The sequence below is a fragment of the Calonectris borealis genome, chromosome 2 (assembly GCF_964195595.1).
Source record: "Calonectris borealis chromosome 2, bCalBor7.hap1.2, whole genome shotgun sequence".
NCBI lineage: Eukaryota > Metazoa > Chordata > Aves > Procellariiformes > Procellariidae > Calonectris > Calonectris borealis.
Window position 1 is genome coordinate 51328823 of NC_134313.1, and position 14612 is coordinate 51343434.

The 14612-nt window shown below is 38.9% G+C and overlaps 1 protein-coding gene across 1 annotated transcript in view; it reads left to right on the forward strand.

Annotated features, from left to right (window-relative positions):
- The window catches only part of CHST9 (carbohydrate sulfotransferase 9), a 90816-nt gene that overhangs the window by 59491 nt on the left and 16713 nt on the right, over positions 1-14612 (forward strand). The window contains exon 2 of the mRNA XM_075141931.1: positions 10985-11022. Coding sequence (XP_074998032.1) covers positions 10985-11022 — 38 coding nt within the window. The remainder of the gene's footprint in view (positions 1-10984; positions 11023-14612) is intronic.

Below are 14612 nucleotides of genomic sequence, written 5' to 3' on the forward strand. Positions count from 1 at the left end.
CTATACAGTAGCAACCAGCAGTGTTTCTGGTTTTTTTTCTGTGATCCTGGGAGCTAGTTATCTGTAATCCAAGGTAACAAAAACTGTTGTTGAAAGTAAGGACATTACTGATACATTTGTATGAACAGAAGACATTTGAAACTCTGAGCTGTTTGCAGCTCTCCTGTTCCAGAGTCTCTGGCTGTAAATCTAATTAACCATCCATTTAAAAATGCTGGCCATTCCTTTCACTCCCTGCCAGCAACATCAAGATGTAAAATTAATTTTCTGAAGATTTGCTTCTCATATACTTGTAATAACTGGACCTAGCCTTTATATTGTAAACAATCCAAAGTACACAAATCACTTTAATTATAGCAATAGGTCAATATGTTAGTGATGCCCAAAAGTGTGTGTGTCGGGGGGGTGTGGATGCTCAATTATCACATTTTCTGGTTTAGATCCCTCAGAAGGCAGGAAATTCAGTCCTGTCAAATTGGGTTTTTTACTCTTCACTAATTATTTAAGTAATAGCAATTGGTGTGGCTTTAGTCCAAAATACCTTTTAATCTGAAGAGAATTTTTCCACATTTCCTTTCTGTTTGTTTTCACATTCTTTAATTAGATTTCATATAAAGAATTGTGTCCATTATAAATGAATACTAATAATAAGCCAAATGGAAATATGCTTTTCCCCTTAATCTGTGGAAATATGTGAAGACCTTGCCCCTGCAGTTAGCAAGAAGCCAATAACAAGTTTTGTTTATAATCAGATACAGTATTGACTGTGTTCCCCTGTCAGAAGAAAGAGAAATGTCTCATCCTGAGTGCTCAATTCAGTAGAAATTAGTAATTTACATGTGAATAAAGGCACCATATTATGACTATGTCACTATGCTGAAACTAACTTGGTCTGTAATTCACATGCTGATTCATGTCAGGCATGCAGGATTATTTCTTAATGCCTGAAAAAGAATACAGTTCACTGGGGAAGAATAAGCAAGGTGGTTTTTTTCAGTCATAAAAATATATTTTGAATCAGCCGGTGCTAAGGACTCTTTCAGAATTCCTTTTTCACCTTTGCAGAAGACACATTAATCTTACCCTTAGTTTGGGGTATCGTCATCATTACCAGTATTAGTACACACCCATGGTTTGCAAACCAGGACTGGGTAGACTTGTCTCTTAAATCAGTCTGCCAGTTATGAACATGGCTGCAACTTCAGCTGTAACATTCTGCCTCCTCACATTGTGCCTGGCATGGTACATCCCGCGGGAAGATTACTTAGCTTGTTGTCTGAAGGCTGCTGTGTAAATAGTAGTTGTATGCTGTATGGTCACGTTCTTCTCGTAGGTCTCCATAAAACTGCAACTGCACATTTTATGGATGCAAATTGTACCTAGATACCAGCCGTTGGTACGTACATATGGTCCTTTGCAAGCAGCAGCAGTATATTTTGTGGGCAGAAAATGCTTGTGTGTACAAAACCTGCAGGTGCGGCTTTAAAGCCCATTTGACAATTTACCCTCTGTGCATGCAAAAGGTGCGCTGTACCTGAGAACGTCTACTTAGGCTCTGCCCAAGCGATTGAATTGATACAGTGCATCATTTATGCTTTTGACGTTGGGGTACTTTGCAGTTCTGGGTACTGGATACCACCTTACTGCTGTTATTTTCAGCCTCTGTTTAATTAAAAGGAAACATTTAACCATGTTTTCAGTGACATATGTGAGTTCAGTTCTCATAATGATTTCTCCAGCTGAATTTGCTTCATCACCCCTGCCGCTTTCCACTTTTGAGCAGTGCCAATATCCAAGTTGGCGTAGCAAGGATGGCACGCGGAGGGAGGCACAACGGGCATTTCTAATGTAAACAAAAGGCTCCTGCCAAAGCAGAGTATGGTGCTGTTTGTAAGGCTTGGAGCATCAGGGTGTTTCACCTGCGGGAAAGGAGGCTGTTGCAATTAGCCGCAGTGTGTGCAATGTACACTCAGTTGCTACTCTGCTAGCCAAAGGTGGTGGTAGGGCAGATTACAACCTTGAGCTGCAGGCTTGGCTTTAAAGAAAGTTAAGCCTACAAGAATTTTTTTTGCAAAATCTTAAATGTGCTCTCATATAGTGGTGGTGAATCCTTTGCAGACTGGCCTACAGAGTTGATTTTGGATTTTTGGGGAGGTGGTCTCATAAGATCTTGTTTGAATAACTACCGTCAGTTCTCTCGTACATGAATTTTCTTTTACTTCTACCCATAAATTATTGTATCTTTTTTTTTCCGTAGTCAACTACGTTTTCAGTGTGGAGGATACAGTTTGAATTCTGATGTTCAGAGAACACATTCAGAGAACATGGCTAAAATGTTTTTATATGTCTATTGAAGTTTTTTTGTTGAGGATTGCTTGTACATCATTATAGGCTCTTCTTTTAAGGACATCCTTAAAATATCACCCATTTAGTACTGTTTTGGAAAAAAAAAAACAGTACTAAAGTTCTGTATGCAGAAATATAGATATAGATGTTTAATATGGCTATAAACTCCTGTCTTTACCTGAGAACCTTATTTCTTTATAACAATAAAAACTGAGCGTCCATAATCTTTTCTTAGAATGGAGAAACAGTGGGAAGAAGAGGTTTTACAGTGCTCTAGACATCAAAAATTGACTAAAATTACAATAAGCAAATAAATAGCCTTCTTTGGTAATATAACCCCCTTTGGTAACGTTTTAGTAACGTAGTCATCAATGACAAATGTAAAAACTCTGCGTTCTCTAATAATTCATATTTACATATCAGAAATTGACTACTTAGATTAAATACTCTTATCAAACTATCCAAATCCATTTGACAACCAAATCTGTAGCAGTGGTTGAGCTTCCCACCCCCCTTCTCTCTCCCCAATTTCTTTTGAGTAGCACAAACCTGAACCCTTGTGTATCTTGGATTCATACTATATTCTCAGTCATGAATGACCTTTTACAAGTGACTTCCAATAACTACAGCTGAATTCAAGCACAAGAGTTGGTCGCGAAAGGTCATACCGTAGTTATACTAAATGTAGATAAATTTGTACTCCCTGCAGCAACTGATTGCTGTAGGTTTTTGTTTTGTATCTGACCAATCTTAATTCAGAACCATGCATTAGGAAAGGTTATGTTTTAGCTTTGTTTCTCTTTGTCTTTCTCCTCCTAGTTTTCTTTCCCTATAAAATTACTCTGTTTAGAGAATTTTCTGAGCTTTCCGGGTGTTAAGGTTCTATTTCAAAGGGCTCCTATTTCACCTTTTCCTTTTCCCCTCTGTTCCTTACTAGTGGATTAACTGCATATTCTCATGCATGTAATCTTCCTTGTAAACGTGAGTGGTGTCTTTCTGTAAGTGTCACATTCTCATTGGGGAATATTTTACTTCCAAATGGAATAATTTTAGAGAAGTCATTTGAGGCCAGTGTACTAAGAGCATGCCTTAGAGTGGCACATTTAGGCCTTAAACAAAAAAACATGGCAGGTTCAAACAAGTACAGTTTATTTATGTAGGCATAACTCCGAATGAGTAGTAAATTGAAAGAATTTACCACTCATCACCACTGGTCACTTCCTGGCCTTATGTTGTATGGACAATTCATCTCCTTTTTATTTCTGAAATACAGAAACTGTAGACTAAGGCTTCCCATGGAGACTTTGCTGTGGGACTCTACTTTGTAATTAGCGCCAAGAAGCTGGATTTTTCCACCCCTGTTTGGGCTTGCTGCGTGCTCATCTTGCACACCACTGCTTCTGATTCACACCAGAGAAGCTTTGTAGCTCAGCTGTTTGTGGTGCAGTTGTCCTAGCAGGTGAGTCAAAATAAGGTTCTGTGGGCATAACCCTGTAGGAGTTTGTGTGCTGCTTCCCATTGGTACCAGCACCTTCATCTTCATATGCCATTTCCATGGTATCCTAATTCAGATTATATGGGGATAGTGTGCTTCAGAGCTGGACATCAACTCGTCTTCACTACAAGTGAAAGACCAACAGCTGACCTTCTTTAGGATATGCCAGATTGGATGGTCATGACTCCATGTGGCTTTGCCTTAACATGGTTAATCTGACTGCAAATTTCAACTGCAGTCACATTCCTCGACTGGGTGACGGCAACCCATATGTTCTTAATATGGACAGAAACCAAGCAGGAACCAAAACTAAAGCCAAACTACTGCAATGTTTCAGCCCTACTGTGAGTGCAATGCAAAGCTTCAGCTGCCTAAGACCATAACGGTATATTAAAGAGACAGCTGTATGTCCATGGCTTTATTTCTGTGTGGGGTATGTAGATTCAAGCTCTAGTTGCTCTCCATGGTCTTTTCCATCATGACAGCTCTTACCGTGCTGTTCTTGGAGTAAACGTCAGATAGTTTTCCTTCAGCGGAAAAAAAACAGGGTCAACCATCCCTCATTTAACACATACTAAGAACCTTGATATAGGAAACTGCAGTGGACCAGCTGACAGGTGGAAACAGCTTCTTTTGTGTCAAAGCCCAGAAACCTATTTTGTGGAAGATAACTGCATAAGCAATTGAGCTTCACACTGGAGTGTAGTCAAAAAGGCATTTTAACAGATTATGTGACCTATCCTCTAGACAATCGTAATATAAAGCACTATACATAACTAGCAACATGAAAGTGGAGGCTGGTGGTCCATGTGATTCCAAATGAAAAAGCAATGCCCCTTGCAGTGTGAGAACTGAGGCAGTTTCTGCCTTAGGATTTGAATCACATTGCCATAGAGTTTGAGGAAATGCATCTGCTAAGCCATAATTAACTGATCTTTGCCTGCCTAATTGCAGATGAGTAGGGATCCATGATTTGCACCATTCAGTTCCTTAAGAGAGCAGGAATCTGAAAAAGTCATGAAGTAGTGGATAAAAGGAAAAAGCATTTCAAAGCAGTTGCATAGTGAGCTGTAAAACAAAATTGAAACAGACTATTCTTGTTGTTGGATACAGGATGAATGCCAAATAGGCATTGAAAATATACACGACATTCAGCTGGAAACCATCCAAACCATGATATCAATATTGTGTTGATGTTAAAACCAAATATGCTGTCTGGCATGTTTCCATTATCTCAAATCTTCCATCCTTAAAGGAAAAAGTTGACAAATTTTTGCTTTCCCTTTTCCCAGATATATAAAGCACAATATTCTAGAAGAAAACTGGCAAACAAGCCTGCCTACTAATTCTGTTAGTGGGAGTCCTGGCAATTCTGTGTCATTTGAAAATATTTATCAATGCTGATGAGGCAGAGGGCCGGTAAAACTTTTAATTAACTTATATTCTAACATCTCCTTGCGGTAAGTACAGTTACACACTGTTAGTCAATGCAGAATTTGGTCCAGGAATGGATTTGAATTACACTCCTCCCTCCTTTTTACGCACAACAGAATTAGTGAATTAGTGAATGAGGGCCCTCAGTGCTATTAAGACTAATGTTTCTTTGTCAGTCCAATTTGTTTTTTTTTTTCCTTTGGGATTTTTTCTTGTTATGACTTTGTTAGGTGGAAACTGAATGGTGTGTGTTAATCAACACAAGACATTTGGCTACTTGAGCTTTCGTAAATGTTTAGTTTCCCAGGGTCCTTTGAATCTCCCAGGGAACAGTTCTGCATCCTTATTAGAGACTGACAATTAAAGGTCTGTTTTCATATCAAAAGTAATCACGAAAAATTAGCTAGGGAGACCTTGGAATGCTGTGAGAGTTTCAGTGTTTTGAGATGGCCAACTTTCCTTCATTTCCTTCAATCAGTATCAACTTGGGTTTCTTTTTATGTTTCCTACTGCCAGGGCAACTTATGAGTTGGCGTTGTGACAACTGAGAAGGATTATGCAATACCGTGAAGATGTGATTAATACATTTTAGGCCACTGTAATCATATTCAGTTGCATAATTATCACAGAGGTGCAAAAGTAAGCTAAACTAGGTTTTGAAGGCAATGCTATAAACAAGCAGTTTCAGTTTTCTGAAATCCTTGTTAGAAGAAGGAGGAAAATGCTATGCACATCTGCAGGAGCTGTGTTGCCTGCAGATCGCGGAGGTTCTGCGGATAATTTATAGGGAATGTATGGTTCTGTCCTAAATATTTTAATCTTTGTGTGCCAAGTTACAGGCTTTCACAGAAGATAATCTGTTAGTGTCACACCTTCTCAGTTATAAGTCTGAAAAACAAATCTGAGTGTTTCTTCCTCAGGCTCCGGTGCCATGGGAAATTGCTGCACAAGTTTGTCACGAACAAGTACTTTGGTTTCCTTTCACTTCTCAGAATCTGCTCTGGTAGGTTAGGAAACCAGTAATGAAAGTGGGGTGGATCATAACCAAATAGGTCACATATGTTTTTATTTATGTCTATAAAAATAAAGTAAAATCCAAAGCTGTTACTGTTTCTGTCACAAACTGGAAAATAAAATTAAACTGATATTAGAATATTGAATTCCCTCTTCAAAACTGATTTCTTAGCAGTGCCGTTCCCCCTTACACTTAAGTGAATATGGCTGTTTCAGACTATGCATATGGCTGTTTCGGAGCAAGGCTGAGGGTCCTCTTTGCCCCCTGGGATTCTCCCCACTTTTATCAGTCTGCTTGGAAACCCTCAGACACTTGGGAACAGGGAGACAAACCTAGAATTTCTGTTCATCCCCTGCCTTGCTACTGTGCCACAAATGTTAGTAGGATTACCTGAAGACTTAAGGAAACAAACACACTTTTTATTCCAAAGCCTTCATTTTATTGATATTGATGATGATTGCTTAAAGTATAAATTGGGATTTGATTGGGGGGGGACGGGGGAAGAAATCCTTTGTTGCTAGGACTTGTAGCAGTCACGTCACATAAATTGGCAGATCTGTGTATTTAAGGGATTTTACACTCTAATTAAATGCAGTAGTAGTGTTTTGCCTTTTGAAATGAAACCTTTTTTTTCTTCTGCTGCATGCTTAGGGAACAAACATGCTGTAAAAATCCTTAATGTATCCAACTATTTGAACATAAGAAACAGCATCAAGCTGTTATTTGTTCTGTTGGAGTGTACTCATATTTCCAATCTGAATCTTTTGTACCTGGTGATCTTAATTATATTTGAGCTGGAAGTAGTTTAACATTAAAAGGAATTACAGCAGATTAATCTGTAAACCTGCACAAATATCACATTCCTTTGTATGGAGGTAAGCAGGGCATAGTGTGCATAATTACGTGTTGTTCTCTGTGTAGGTTGTGTGCATAAGGCTGAGGAGTCAGTGTTGCAGTTCCTCATGACAGCATCAATTATGGCACGCTCTTGTGTCTCGCAGTGGTCAGTTACATTAGGAAACATACATTACTCCTCTCACTAAGGTAATCTTCCTTATAATAAGAACAAGGAAGCAAAAAAAAATTAAAAACTCAACTTGCCCTGGAAACAGGAATTAGTATACTAATTGGTGTATGAAAATACAGAGAAATATTTTAAAGAGTGTTTGCTATAATTTTTTTTTCTGAAGTGATATAGCTTGAGGTCAGCCCAAGAAGGCCATTTATCTCAACCATCCAAAACCACATAAAGGTATTGTTTTACACTTTTTGCAACTGGAGAAACGAAATAAAATCACTAAAAATGAATTGGGAGAGGTCTGTTTCTCCAGTCCTGATGCAAAAACATCATTGGAATCCAGTTGCACCAGCTTAGCCTCAGTTAGAGCGGAAGGAGAGCAGAGCCTCAGCAAATAAGAATGGTAGTTTGTGCTGGTAAATACATCTTTTGACTCAAAGTATCAGTCTATGATTAAGGCCTTTTGATTTGCTTGTGTTTTCAAGGCTGGTCAGATGGCACTATTGAACCCATTTGGGAACAGTTTGCCAGATGACAGGTAGAAAAAAGAAGTTTCAGGAGAAAAATAGGAGAAGGACAAGCCATTCACATGCAGTCTGAGTTGCAGAAGATATGTCTTGTGGACTACACCAGCTACCTGCTGGGCAGCTTCCATATAAATTTCCAGATGGCAGTAAATTTCCCAGTTAGTTTGATGTTCATGAATCCATTCATCTTGCATAAGCTGATTTGCACTGAATTTAACATGTGTAGGCCTACTGGTAATGAAACTTCTGGCAAGTCTCAAGAATTATCTGCATTTTGTGAGACTAACGCAGGTGTTGCCTGTGGAACTGGCCGACATGCTCTGACAGTTGTGGTTTTATTAGTGTCCCATTGCCTCATGTCCTGTAAATTTGGAACACTCTTTCTAGTGGTGCTTCTTGAATCCCTCTAGTGAATGCTGATGGCCACCACAAGTGATCACAACGCACCTAAACAGAAACATCATTCTCGAAATTGAGGGTGCCATAAATAAAACACAGATTAGTGACTAGTCACTGTAAGAGAATTCTGAGGGTTTAAAAAAAAAGGAAAAAAAAGCAGGACAAACAAAATTCTGGTTACTTTCAGTGACGAAACCTTCTACTGCCCTGCTGTTAGCCATCAGCTGGAAACTGAACCCTCTTTCAGAGCTGTAGGTGTTGTCACGGTGTAACGTTCTTGTGCCTTTTAAAATAATTTTCTTTTTAAAGCTGAATTCTGGAGGGACATTTTTATTTGATAGTTGCTGGTTTTGAAAGAATCTCTCTTTTTAACTTAATGATGATTTATTAGCAGTGAAAAAGAGGGAAATATAAGGCTATTCAGGCTAAGAAAGAAGGTGTTGTTTCATGTGTTCGTGTTTTTTCACTGTTTTTTATAGCTTTTCTCCTAAAACAAAAGTACAGTGCACACAGGGACCTTGCAGGCTTGCCCATATAATGGTGCCAATGTATTTCCACCCTAATCTGCAGCATCTCTATTATTACAGACCTTGGCCTCTTCTGAGCACAACTGCTGACTATGCCGAATTCACGTAGTTGTTCTGTGATGAGGACAAGGATCATCTAGCGAATAAATGGAGAACATAGTATTCAATTTGCTGGTGACCTTGAATTTGGTCTCTCTTCTATCCTTAACAGCCTAGTCAATCTCTGTCCTGTTTAACCCATGTCATCATTACTGGTATATCCTACAGACACTTCTGCAACTGCCTTTTCCTTGATAGTATAGTATTTAAATCACCAAAAGAAAGAACTAAGAGTGAACGAGGAAAGAATTATCATAAATTCTTCATCTTTTCCTCAGCAGTGTCAGGAATGGCCACAAAGGTCCTTCCCAGTCTTTCTGTTTATTTTTTATATTTGTCTGAGGTGGAAGCCACAAGTTTGATTGATAATGCAATTTGCATCTCGAGGCGTCACTGGAAATACAATGGCATGAAAGGCTACTCTGGCGGAGCGCACTTTTCCCCCTGGGCTGACTTTAGAAACTCATTGATGTCACTTCCTTCCTCAGTCAGCAAGTGAATTTTCACTAATTCTCAAGACCAGCTGTCCATGCTGTCAACAGAAAGTTATTAAAATTCCTTTAAAGTGAATCAAAATAGCCTAAAAACAAATGTACTGGGAAACAGGAAAGCATCAGTATTCAAAGTCCACAAACCTTTGAGCAAAATAGTGTTGATCTAACCAGAGATTTCAAACACTCTGCTTTCCTAGCAACTTGTATATCATTAGAGAATGCTAAAAAAACATACTTCTTTAATCTTCTATTACCAACAATCTATTTGGTTAAAATATTAGTTACAAGAATAAATTCTATTTCTCCCAAAGATGAACTCTGTGAACAAAGGAATACATTTTGAGAAGTCTTCCCTAAATGATAGTTGGGTTTTTGTGGGGGTTTTTAGCCAAAAAAAGCATAGTTTTTATATTTAGCAAATAAAAACACAACACAAGCATGCAGGAAATAATTATCGTAAGAAACAACCTTATAATATAGCCTAAAGTGATTATCTTTATCTGAATTATCTAAAATGCTTTCCTTGAGGAGTATTCTCAGGGACAAGTAAAAAAGATCATTTTCCTTTAGTTAATAGAGTCTTTATACTGTATTTTAACACTTAAAATATTTTCACCTCATTTTAGAAATTCTACCTTGTGCCGCACATACCAGTACGAAAAAATTCTGTTGAAATGAAGTATCATTTCCAGTGCTGGACGAGGCAGCCACCCGTGCTAGGCAGAAACAGGCTCCCCTGATGTTAATAGTGATACTAACAGTTTGTAAACAGTGTCCTATCATTATTACTTAAAAAAAAAAAAGTGGGTACACGTAGGCTAGCTGGATAGGTAAGTGTGAAATTCCTGACTTTCCCCAATACATGTGGATCGTCTCCATTAGCAAAGGGAGGGTAATTGATACAAGCTGCCCTTTTGACAACTAGTGCATGGGAACAGTAAATGAGGCAAAATTACTGTCCCTTTTGATCTAAAAGGAAAGAATAGGTTTGAGGTGTCATTGCCGCTAGGGTCCTAGATGGCTGTAGAAAAGCAATGTTCTGTCTAGGCTTTGATCATGTCTTCAGGAGCACACTGAAGGACACTGCAGAAGGCGGCCAGAGTAAGGAAGCAAGACCATAATTCAGCTTGCCACTTTGTGGATATTATCAGGATAGAATTTCTCCCTTGAGCCAGCTGGTGCCTAACCTCAGTCTTGGCACAGGCACGTAATTTTATTTTAGGGTAATGGCAGAAGCTGCTTTCCTCCTCCAATGGTCAAATCCTGAGCTGGATGCTACCAGTCTCTCAGGCATGTACACATGCAGCAGTACCTCTCACAATATTAAGATGCTTCATAGCACATATTTGAAATTTGTTGTCTTCACTTTGAATGTTGTAATTCCTTGTGGGGTTCCAGGTTAGCAAGATTAGGTACCTATCTCAATCTTCTTTTTATCACATCTTGATTAAGAGGGGCTTGTCTTCTTTTACTTTAGGTCGATTTCCATTTTGAAGTTTCAAGTCATTTGTACATGTTAAATTCTATTTCTTAATTATAAGGTTTGATTATTTTTTTGCTGAATTCACTGTTTGTACATGATCATATTCATTAAAATATGTACAGACTAATTATTTTCTTTCTCTTTCAGAGTCTGGAGAAAAATTGCAACAACAGATAATTAATCAGGTATTTTGACACTTTCATACTTTTTGTTACTTAATTTTTCATGTAGAAGAATTGTAGCAATTACAAAGAAGAGAATTTCACAGGACAGGCTAATATTAACTATATAGGTGTGCTAAGGACCACATATCAGACAACTGTCTGGCTCTGCAGATCTGTCGAATTCACAAAAGTAGCCATCATTTTTATTTAAACCTAAGATTTACCATTTAAGCAATTTAGTGCATCTACTTCTCAATGTGTTGATGGTGAGGACAAAGTCTAGAGATAATTTGTTCATTGGTATCAAATTTTGTAGTACAGAATTATGCTTTTTAAAAAACAAAAAAAAGTAGTATTTCTCCTGTTTGCTAATATTCCTTTTAAAAAACAGAAAGCTATTGGTACGAAATACATGCACAGCACATGTAAGCGGTGTCTTTCAGTGTTGTTTAGGTTTTCGTTTCTGCCATGAATTTTCACTGAGGCTTCACTAAACTGTGACGTTGCTTGTGGAGGTGTTTTCTGTCTTTAATACTGTATCAGTTAGGAGTAATTATTTAGAAAAAAAACTTTATATATTGCAATTTAGCATTTCAGCATCAGGAAAAGGATATAGGAACTATACTGAAAAAAAAATTTCCCCTAACCAGAAAGAGAAAAAGAAACCCAGAGTTTGCTTTCCTAAATTACATACTCTTCCGGATTGAAAGGACTTCTGACTTGTGCAGAAGCGTTGCATTGCTTCTCATTCTTGGCTTCTTGTCCTCTTACAGAATGCTGTTGTTCAGACAGCATATAAATGGGTATCTGTATTGTTCGTGAGATTTATTTTGAAATGTCACTTAAAAAGCCGTCATTAAAATGTTTATATTCCAGCAATTACCCTCCCTTAAAGTAGTCTTCCTTCCAAGCTATAAATTGAGACGTTGGCGTTATTACATCACTGTGATCTGTGAATTGATCATCTAGATGGAGGACTAACCCGCCAGGTGACTGACCACCTAAGGCAGCCTGGTTTGGGTCTAACAGCATTTCCCCCGCCATGGCAGAGCACGGCACGGATGTCACTGTGTCACTTGGAGTGGCCTGAGCTGGCACCACTCCTGACCGAGTAAGCTCTTGCAGGTCTGGAAGCTTATGGGAAGCCCGGTCCTGAGACACCAAATAAGAGCCAGAGTTTTTTCCATCAGAGTTGTTACAACCTTCCCGTTATCTTGAGTAATTGAGGGGTGAACATATTTAGCCCAGAATATGGCATTACATAAGCACAGGAAAATCTTCACTTTTCCTAAATAAGTGTAGAAATGTTTTGAAACTTAATGGAAGTTCTGTGCTTTGACTGAGAGTTTATATCCTAAAACAAGCCTAATTAACTTTTAAAAACTAAACTGCATTTGAAAATTAGCCTTGCAAAACCACTTTTGGGAGTCCTTATTGGCCAGAAGGGGGGGCAGTTGTATTTTTAAAACACAACTTGAGGCTACATTGACAGGGCTGTGAATGGCTGATTGGAGACCTAATTCCGCACACTTTCTGTGTGACAAAATCAGCTCTGTGGATGACATTGCCCTTTTCTAAGGAAGAGCATATTGTGATAAAAAGGACGTTTGTCACCATTGCAAAAGGTGGATTAGGTAACCCTACTTTGTGTATCCAGTCTTTTCCTGCATGCCACTGCCTTGCCCTCCTCGAATTGCTCATCTGCTCTGTCTCTCTGCAGTTAACTTAAGAACATCTAATTTTGCAGGAAAATTGCATTGTCTTGATATGTGGAAGGTGTATCTAAATAAAGCTGTAAAAAGTTCTTTTGGGGACAAATGGTAGACACTCACTTTTAAATGAATACTAGTGAAGCTGGTGATGGCCCATTCCATACTAACTTCCTTTGGACTTCCAAGAAATGGAAGAGCGTTTCAAATTAGAAATCAATTTCATTTTCAAGTCTATAATTTAGGGCACAATTGCAGAGGCACTGCATATTTGATTTGTAGTAATATTACTTCAACAAAAAGATTTGAACTGGGGTTGATCCTAATGGAATATCTCCCATACAAGAATTCTGTTTATTTTCAGTACTGAACTTGAAATTTTATATGCAAGATAAGATACTTATCTGGCTTAAGATCCTGTAGTCCCCTTTAAGTCAGTGCAACAACACTGAGTTAAACTGGCTGCCAGAAATTTAAGTAAGGGAGGAGTGGCACTGCAGAAGATGAGTGATGTTACAACTTGACAGGAGCAGGAGTGCAAAGGAGCAAAGAGCAGGAAATGTCTTCTTGAGAGGTGACTGAAACAGAGGGGATGGGGAAATGATAAGGCTGCAGTCCTGGTGATATCCTGCTAGGTAAACCCCTCACTATCTGTGGGGATCTGGGACCTCTCACATCTTGAAGATCACTGTTGTTTCTGTGTGGTTCTCAGCTCTCTCTAAAGCCTAAGAAAAGTTTGGTGAAATATGACATAGATAAAACACCAAGGTAGTATCTGCTTCCAAAACCCTTTGACTACGGTTATCATCTTCACTGGCTCTTGTTTCCTTTGATCATAAGGCATTTGCTGGTTTTCCTTGGGCACCTTTTTTGTCATTTATGTATATAGGCATGCATGTTTGTTTAACAGCACCAGTCATCTACCACTCTGCCTGAGCAGAGACATCCAGAAATGGTATGCACTCTGCTTTTCAATACCTATTTTTAACTACCTTTGCAACTTCAGGGTAAATCCTGGCACCGATGTACAGCCTGATTAGCTGTAGTGTGTTAACTACTGCTAAGGGAAACGCAAGGAAACAAGAATAAACGTGGTGCTTCTAACTGTACAACAGTCTTGGCTAAAAAACACATTACAGACCGCCAATCAAAATGTGTCTGAAGGCAATCCTTTATGTTTCATCCTTACCACTCAGATTTGTCTGTGATGTGGTCTTAATGTATACTCCTACATGTGGTTTTGCCCAGTGCCTCTCAGAAGTTCTGAGGGACTAACAAGAATATGCGTACTTGCATTTAGAAGCTGAAGTTGTTTGCACAGTCAGACTTTTGGGTTAAAATCCCGGCTGTGTTTGAGCTCAGACTAGAGCCTGTCCCTTCTCCAGCGAAGCTGCAGGTTGGGTCAGGAGGCTGGTGAGAGTGCTCCACAATATCTGTCCCACTGTTCTGTCCCTGAGGAGCTCTTTCCTCAAGGCAGATTCTCTTGCAGTGGTATATCCATCTCTTAGTCTTTTAACATCTCTGTCAGGGAGCATTTCCCTTTCTGCACATGGGGTTGGGGAAACGGTAACACAGAAAGGACTGTGATGAAGCAATGTACTTGCTAGAGCTAGGCTTGGACCAGGGATAACTGCAGCTCTGATGTACTGTCAGTATGTATACACCTTCTGCCAAGTAAAGAGGTGAAAGAAAACTCAAACCTCTATTAAATGACCATGTAAGTTTGTTGCACGGACCATGTTGGGGAATGACTTATGGCCTGAAGGATGCTTCAGGTACATACATGGTGTAATAAACCTATATTAATATGAGCAAAAACTTCATTGTTCAGTCCAAACTCCTTGGTTTTCCTTGTGCACTGCTGTAGTTTACTTCAGTACTCTATCCCCTTCATCCTCTCAC